General features: G+C 37.3%; 1 protein-coding gene across 1 annotated transcript in view; it reads right to left on the reverse strand.

Moving 5' to 3' along the window:
• Window positions 1-8,550, reverse strand: part of CAPS2 (calcyphosine 2) — a 54,856-nt gene extending 46,306 nt beyond the window's left edge. The window contains exons 1-2 of the mRNA XM_043968249.1: window positions 8,477-8,550; window positions 6,946-7,055 (exon numbers count right to left, since the gene is read on the reverse strand). Of these exons, the coding sequence (XP_043824184.1) occupies window positions 6,946-7,026 (81 nt within the window). The 5' untranslated portion in view covers window positions 7,027-7,055; window positions 8,477-8,550. The remainder of the gene's footprint in view (window positions 1-6,945; window positions 7,056-8,476) is intronic.
• Window positions 8,551-9,017: the final 467 nt, after the last annotated feature.

Here is a 9,017-nt window from a genome sequence, read left to right on the forward strand (position 1 = left end):
CTTCATGTGCCTGATGCCAGCAGTATCAGCAGCATTTAGCTTTGGCTTCATATGGATCTGTCAAGTGGCTCCAAGAGCACCTGATGGTTAGACCCAAAATGCCTTCCAAATCCTTGCTTTATTCAGGATAGGTAAGATCATCATCCTAAGGATAATCCATGGAGTTCTGCAATGGATTCATTGCCAGCTCACTATCAACCTTCACATGCCCTGGACAGGAGAACTTTTGATTTGAATGAAGGATGCTGGGCCAGGTAGGGTGGATTGTGAATTAGTGAAAATCCGTTTAACTGATGTGGCCAAGGATGCCTGTACACAAAAGATAATAAACCCAGAGACTTGGCATTATGTATCACCACCACCCCCATCCTCTTCATGGATGACACAGTTAAAATTAAGTTCCTTATATATCTCATGCTTTATTAGATAATTTAGAAACTATCTTAATTTTCCTTGGCCTGGCCATACTACTTTCTTCCCCTATGAATGAAAGAGCACTCTTCTATTGGTGCCAGCCAGACTTTTTTCTAAAAGTCAATGTAAGTATAAGCTGTGGGGGTTCTAGGCCTTTGACTAGCATGCAAAAGCCAATGTAGAATCCCACATCCAGAAGCCACCCCAAGGTGTGTTTCCCTTGTCTGAGGCACACTGAGACTTCTCTATTGGCATGGATTCTCCTCCTTCCCTTGAGAATCATAATAAAGTTTTGTTAATTGCCATTCCCAGGTGACTCTGCTGATCCTCAGCCAAACTCTAATGTACTAAGCAGACTACTGAAGAAAGTGAACAATATCCATCTTCAATATTCTCACTATAAGTGAGACCAAAAGACAATAGGAAATAAAGGAAATAATGACTAGTGGGTCCTGTTGAAGAAACAAAGCTGAATTTATTTTTCACATATCCATATTCAGCAAGAAACATTATAGTATATTTAGTCATTTAATCTTGTGATCTCTGTGTACATGTTGTTTCTCCCAATGTAAAATATAAGTTCCTTGAAGACAAGTGCTATTTCAACTATACTGGCCCCTGGCACATAGTAGGTGCTTGACAAATGGCTATTAAATTGCTGATAATAAAAGCTGCTTACATGAACAAAAAGGAATTATTACTGTGGCAAGAAAAAAAATGACTATTAAAACTACAAAATGTGGGGCAGCTAGGTGGCACAGTGGATAAAGCACTGGCCTTGGATTCAGGAGGACCTGAGTTCAAATCCAGCCTCAGACACTTGACACTTACTAGCTGTGTGACCCTGGGCAAGTCACTTAACCCTAATTGCCTCACCAAAAAACAAAAAACAAAAAACTACAAAGCATGAGAAGATTATATAAACTGATACAAAGTGAAGTATGTAGAACCTGGAAAACAATATAAACAATGTTATATGAGAAATGTAAGTAACTATAATACAACAATATGAGAATTAATTACAATTAGAGAAATGAAAAGAGCATAAAAGAACTGCAAAATTGAACTCTGAACTTATAAATGATCAAGCTTATCCCCAAAGAAGGGATATGAGAATGCACCTTATTCTCCCTCCTTTGCAGGAGTAGGGGTTCATGAGTATAGAACATTGTATACACTGTTTCATTTGTTCATTATGCTGTTTCATTTGAATAAATTGCTTTTCTTTTCTCTTTTTTTATTCACTCTTATAATGGATAGATCTCTGTGTTGGAAAAGAAAGAGGATAGGGAAGTGAATGTGATAAAAAATATAAAAGATATAAAAATTATTTCTTTAAATCTAGGAAATTGGCTCAAATATGTAAGACCAAGAGCTATTCATTAATAAGTAGGCTTCAAAAGAAAAAAAACAATTACCATATAAAATGTTCCAAAGCATTAATAATAAATTAAATGCATTTTTTGTAACTTGGAAATATCACCTCAAACCCAGAAATTAGCCAAAATGATGAATGGCAGAAAAAGTCAATCTGGAGCACCTTTGGAATGACAAGCACACTAATACACTTTTTTTTTTTTTTTTTTAGTGAGGCAATTGGGATTAAGTGACTTGCCCAGGGTCACACAGCTAGTAAGTGTTAAGTGTTTGAGGCCGGATTTGAACTCAGGTACTCCTGACTCCAGGGCCAGTGCTCTATCCACTGCTCCACCTAGATGCCCCACTAATACACTTTTGATGGAACTGTGAACTAGTTTACTAATTCTCTAAAAATTTGGAAATTTTGTAAGAAAAGTCACTAAATATGCATACCTTTTGACCTAGTACCTAGCACCTGAGAATATTCCTCTAAAAGTTAATAATAGAAAGATCCCACATATATTAAAATGTTCATAATTGGATAACTTGTCAAGTCAACAAGTATCTATTAAGTATTTCCTTAGCAGAATGCTGGAAATTCAATAGAAGCAAAAAGAAAATCCCTGATCTTAAAAAGCTTGTACTCTAATGAGGGAAAACAATCCATAAAAGGGAGCTGAAAAGTCAGGCATAAGAGAGGTGCCTGCACAGGGGCCTAAAGAAGTCCAGATAGCTAGAAGTAAAGCTAGAATAGTAATGGAAGCATTAGCATGAAACTGACTTGGGTACTTCTTCAAAATGCATATTCTAGGAAGAAGTCACCATTCAAAGGATGGGACTTCAGGGCAGTGGCATCTTCCATGGTAGGAAAGTTGCAGAGTCTTGTAGGAAAAGCCCAGAAAGAAAGAGCAAAGCTGAGAAAGGACTGTTGGGAATTTGTGGTAGGAAAAAACAAAAACTGGATACAAAATTGGTGTCTATCACTTAGGTAATGGCTAAAAACAGTATGGCTTATAAATTTAATTGGATATTATCACAGTCTATGAAATGACAGACCCAAGAAATTCAGAGAAATGTGAGAAGACTTGTATGAAATGAAGCATGGTGAAGAAAGCAGAATGACAATAATAATATTAATGAGAACACTAAAAGGCATTTTAACCCAGATTATTATTATTATTATTATTATTATTATTTTGGGGGGGGCGGGGCAATAATGGTTAAGGGACTTGCCCAATGTCACACAGTTGTTAAGTGTCAAGTGTCTGAGGTCGAATTTGAACTCAGGTCCTCCTGAATCCAGGGCCTGTGCTTTATCCACTGTGCCACCTAGCTGCCCCCAACTCAGAAAATTTTATAAATAATTGTAGTTCTGTAAAACAGAATGAAATGAATGCGCATCCCTTCTCTTAGAAAAGAGGTAAGAGACTATGGATTGAATATATTGCCAGGTGTATTTATTTTATTTTGCTTAACTGTTTTTCTTAGTATAGTAAGCACTTAATAAGGGGATGTAGGTAGTGCAGTAGATAGAGCACTGGCCCTGAATTTGGAAGGATCTGAGTTCAAATCTCACTTCAGACACTTACTAGCTGTGTGACCCTGGGCAAGTCACTTAACCCCAATTGCCTTAAACATCCTGGGTATCTCCAGTCATCCTGATATATATCTTGCCACTGGACCCAGAGAGCTCTGGAGGAGAGAGTGAGGTTGGTGACATTGCAAAAGCCTTCCCTCACCTCAATCCAATTCATTTCAAGTCATAACATCACCCCGATGTCATGGTCCTCTTCAAGAACGAAGGACAGCAATAAGCACTTAATAAAACTTACTGACGAATTTATACAGAAGGATGAGGGAAGCACATCAGGAAATGTGAGGGGGGAAAGCATCAATTATTTTAAAAAAAGAAGAGAAATGCAGCTTTTGCACCATACAACATTTATTACAAAGGATGAAGACAAGAAATTGAGAAAATGAGAAAAATTCTATAACTAACTCAACAAGAACATCGAAGGTACATGAAGGCCTACTTTAGTTTTCAAGGACTTCAATGAGAAAGTAGGCATGGGGAGGACAGAGAAAATGTTATTGTAAAATAAGGTTCAGGAGTAAAAAATAAGAAAAGCTAAAGGCTGATAAACTATACAGAAATTTAAACTTATTTGTAAGGTCTTATGGAGGAAGGTAGTGGTAACGTATTGGTAGTATCATATCTCCTAAAACAGCAAGAAACAATAAAGAGAAAAACAAATTTGGTGAAAGTTTGGTGAAAGACTTAAGCCAAATCCTGATTTAGAATAGGAAAAAACAAACACACTTACACATATAGAAAAGATCTGTCAAATTTTCTATAGCAAATTATTTTCTCAATTAAAGTCAACTGAGCAACATATTTGTATTCTAATATCATAGTTCCCAATGTGCTGCATCAAGGAGAAAAAATGGCCATAAAATAAATGAAGTGACTTTCATAATTAAAATTAGAGGGATTATTCTTAGTTATAGGAGAAATATGTGAGCTCATAAAAAATAAAACAGACAACTATGAGTACATAAAATTCAAATATATTGTATTTCTAAAAACAACAAATACAAAACTAGAAAAATTGGAAGAGTGGAAAAAAATGTCGACTATCACCAATAAAAATCCACTATACAAAATATATGGGAACTGACATAAAACATGCATGAAATCACTGATAATGAGAGAAATTCAAATCAAAATAACTTTGGTGTTTTGTTTTACTCCAGCCAAATTGGCAAAGATGGGGACAATAGATATTAGAGGGTGTTTGGAAAGACAAAAACACTGACACACTCTTAATCTTTGGAGTGGTACAATCATTCTGGATTTCAATTTGGAATTATCTATGAAAACTGATGTAAATGTCCATATACGTTGGCCCAAAAATTCTAACAGTAGACTTATGCCTCAAAATTAAACATTTATACAAAGGTCCAAAATATACCATAATATCCATTACAGAACTTTTTGTGGTTACAAAAAAAATGGAAATAACATAGATTCCCATCAATTAGGGAATGACTGAAAAAATAGGGTAAGTAAATTATTTTTAAAAGTATGGCATATTGGGGCAGCCAGGTGGTGCAGTGGATAAAGCACTGGCCCTGGATTCAGAAGGACCTGAGTTCAAATATGACCTCAGACACTTGACGCTTACTAGCTTGTATGACCGTGGGCAAGTCGCTTAACCCTCATTGCCCCACCAAAAAAAAAAAAAGTATGGCATATGAATGTGTAAGGATATGCCTCTTTCAGTATGTGATAAAATTTGAAAATTAAAAGGGCAAATAATAGAGAAAATGAGATGTAAAGGTGAGCTACTCTCATATTCAAGTAGTTCATTTTGAAGATTTTTAAAGGATATAAAACTTTGAGTATACTCATTTGTACCTAGGAAGGGCATCAGGGCTTTCAGTATAGCTCATTGACATATGAAAAGACCAGGAAAGCAGCTAAAATCTGCTGAACCCTGAAACTCAATGATTTTCTGGTGAATGGCCATTGCCTGGTTACAATCTTGTCTACAGTAAAATGTACTGGATAGTCAGCATAAATTAGTGTCGGGGCTCCCAGCCTTTTGCCACAAAGTATTATTTAAAGGAAATTCTCAAGTTCTTTCTTCCCAGTTACTGCTTGGAAGGTGATAGGATTCAGAGCCCAAGCCCTGTAGAAGAACTAAAGAGATTTCTATCATTCCTAGGGTAAAGATACCTTTTCTTTATCAAAGAGTTCAACAATATCCCAAAGGAATATTTTAACAGAGCCTGGAGGTGGTATAGAATAGAATTGTGTAGCCCAGCAGAATTTCCATAGAGCACTGAAATATTGGTAGTGAGTTGCCTTTGCCACAAATAAATCATTAACCTTTGCCTCACTACCACTGATCTAACTAAGAGCCCACCGACATTGTATATATTGGTGGGAGAATATTCCACAGGTTGAGAGAGGGAATGTTTTCTACCTAATGTTTTTACTATTCCATCTTATTAAAAGGTCATGATGTCTACTGGCTATCATGATGTCTACGGGCTATTTGTGAATTGGAAGTATACTTGTAGACATTCATGTGCTTTACAATCTTAGAAGGGCAACCTCACAGGCTTTCCCTACAACTATTAAGTAGCAGCTTCCCTCTGAGACACCCAAGCTGCCAGTATAACTTTAGATTGTGGGAATAGCTCAGTGGGGGTACCACATAGATAATTTAATACTATTTTGCACTGAGGTGATAAATATGAGGAATTCAATGAATAAAATTTTGGAGAAGTAAATATGTATTTTTGTATATTTGTATGACTTTTTGAAACATTTGGTTTAATAAAGGAATGTGTTCCTTAAAATAAAATCTCTTACATGCATATGTTAAAATCATAAAATATTCCTTGAAGAATCCAAGAAAGATAATTTTGTTCAACAATCTTCTGATTACTAAAATCAAGCCAGGAATAAAAAGGGAGAGTTCATGGCTATTGTCAGGGAGTATGTCCAATACAGAGTATAAATGAAAGAAGTAATTCCTATCAATGGTGAGGTATTCCAGAAGCGCTTATTTTCAGATGACTTAATGTTGATGTCAGATCCCAGTACATTTCAAAGCCCCTAAATGAGTGATAATAATTCAAAGGAATTCAGCCTATCCAAATAGGAAAAATAAAGAGGATAAAAAATGTCTATTGTCCAGATTATGATACACCTTTGGATAGATAGCCACTGAATTGGACCCAGAATTGAACAAAAGGGAAACAGTGGTTTAGATAACCTCTAAGAAAATGTGCAGCACTTTTAGTGACCTTCCTATGAAACAAAGTCACACAGAATCAAAAGTCACATTAATATAACTCCATGAAAGTAAGATGAACTGAGAATCAAAGAATGTTATATCTGGAAGGGACTCTTAAAAGGTCATTTAGTCAATTCTCTTTGTTTTAAAGATAAGGAAAACTGGGGCCCAGGAAGATTAAGTGACTGAAATACATTGTACATTAATAAGTGTTTGTGCCAAAGTGAATTACCCAAGGATACACAGTGACTTAGGGATGTTTCCTAACCACAGTTCCTTTTAATACACTACAACTTAACTAATAAAAATCTCATACATACCAATAAAAAATAATCATTTGAACCCCAAATTATAGTATACATACTTGCATATGCTTCTTGTTTCTGGAGAATTGTTGAGTTAGGCTCTTAGGGGAAGCAGAAACTCCTTTAATCTCTAAATTCATTTAAATGCAACTGTATGTCCTGCAATATACTAAAAAAGGGGAAAAAGAACAAGGTAAAATACTGTACAAAACTGCATAAATGAACTATGACATTATTACAATTGAAACTAAAAGAAATCAGGGAAAGGATTAACATCACCCCCCTTAAAAATCTGTTCCCTGATTCCTCTTTCCCAGTATCTTTCTCTTCACTGCCACTGAAATATATTCTTTCAACTGTCTTTCCTTGAGCCTTTTCACAGCATTTTTTAAATTAAAATTTAAGGGCTATGTTTTCTATTGGTGAAAACATATTTGTCTATAGCTACACTTAATTACTTAGTCCATCATAGTGGATAAAAGAAGAAAAAGTTATTACAGCGACCATCAGGTGAGTAGAGAATACTAAAAATAATCCGCTTTTGAGGATAAATTAAATAAAACATTGGATCAATGCCTGTAGTACCCAAGGTTTGGCAATTTTACTTAAATTTTTTTCCTCCTCTTACACAACCAACAATGCATCTTTGTCTAAAGTTCACTAACTTTTTAGTAATGGAAAGAGAATCCTAAACAAATAGACTTGCTTACATTTGCTTGACTTGGCATTCAGTATGTCCCATGAACTGTTCTCACCCAAGATTTCCCACTTTTGTACCTTCCCAGCCCCAACCTATCTGGCCTAAATCCCTCTCCCCTATCCAATTCTTTTCCCAAAACATTCAAAAGGACTATTTGTTCCACCTACAGAAGAACCAGAGTAAGAGAAAAGTAAAAGAAAAAGAAAAGCTTCTGGGGTTTGCCAGCAAGCATATGACAGTAGTAAATAGATGACACTCAGCTTTAATCTCTTTCCTGAGTCAGTACCTAGATATCCTTCAACCAATACAAGATAAACACTTATTTGAAAGCCACATACCCTTAATTTAGCTTATTATACTTAACCACCAAAAATGTTACAGGTCTGGGGCAGCTAGGTGGTGCAGTGGATAAAGCACCTGCCCTGGATTCAGTAGCACCTGAGTTCAAATCTGGCCTTAAACCCTTGATACTTAGTAGCTGTGTGACCTTGGGTAAGTCACTTTACCCCCATTGCCCCACAAAAAAAAAATGTCATGCCATGGGGGCAGCAGAAAAGGAGAGACTGGGTCAAATAAGGAAATGTAAACATACCAAAGAAAACTAAAAAGCTGTTCAAATGTAGTGTTCCAGAGGTCTCGGGAAAGGCACTTAGGCTACACACTCACATCTTTCCCAGCTGTTTCCCAGGACAGTATACAGTTCTCAAAAAGACCAGAGTCATTTCTCCCCACCTCACGGGAGGTGAAGGTGATTCAGATTAGTTATAATGCAAGGCCCTTGGAATGCTCCCAGTTGATCGCAATGTGACCCGTCCCCCATCCCACACCATAAGTTAAACATACCCACGGTAGGAAGGGAGGCGTAGGGGATGAGGGGCTCAATGACCCACCTGACTATCTCAGGGTCTGTGATGACCAGATCCGAGGAAAAATTGGAGAGCAAGGGTGCGAGGCTGACCGAGGCAGGTAAGATAGTTCGTCCTCTTCCTTCGGGAGTCCCACGTACACAGAAAACTTTCACTTTTCCTGTTTCTGGGACTCCCACACAGCACAAAGTCTCTGCGGTCCGGGCACTAAGCGATTTGGGGTCACCTCTCGGAGGCTAGGGATAGAGCCTCCTTTGGTAGGCGTGCTGGCCAGACACAAAGCAGTAAGGAGAGTTACTTGGTTGCCTAGCAACATGTAGACGCTTCCTCCCCTCTCCTTGGCCTCAAGCTGCTGGCGCCCTGGCAGGTGTGAGGAAATGAAAGATCTAATTTCCCTTTGCCTGCCTCTCTCTTTTCTCTGCTTGCAACACAAGCCTCTGCACCCACCCCACTCAGGAAGGAAGGGGAAGCCCAAAAGGACCTCCACCCATTCTCCTCCCTACCAGCCTTCGTGAGAACCTGAAAGACTGTTACAGCCTTATTTGCTTATAGATCTACATCTGTC

The sequence above is a fragment of the Dromiciops gliroides genome, chromosome 5 (genome assembly GCF_019393635.1).
Source record: "Dromiciops gliroides isolate mDroGli1 chromosome 5, mDroGli1.pri, whole genome shotgun sequence".
NCBI lineage: Eukaryota > Metazoa > Chordata > Mammalia > Microbiotheria > Microbiotheriidae > Dromiciops > Dromiciops gliroides.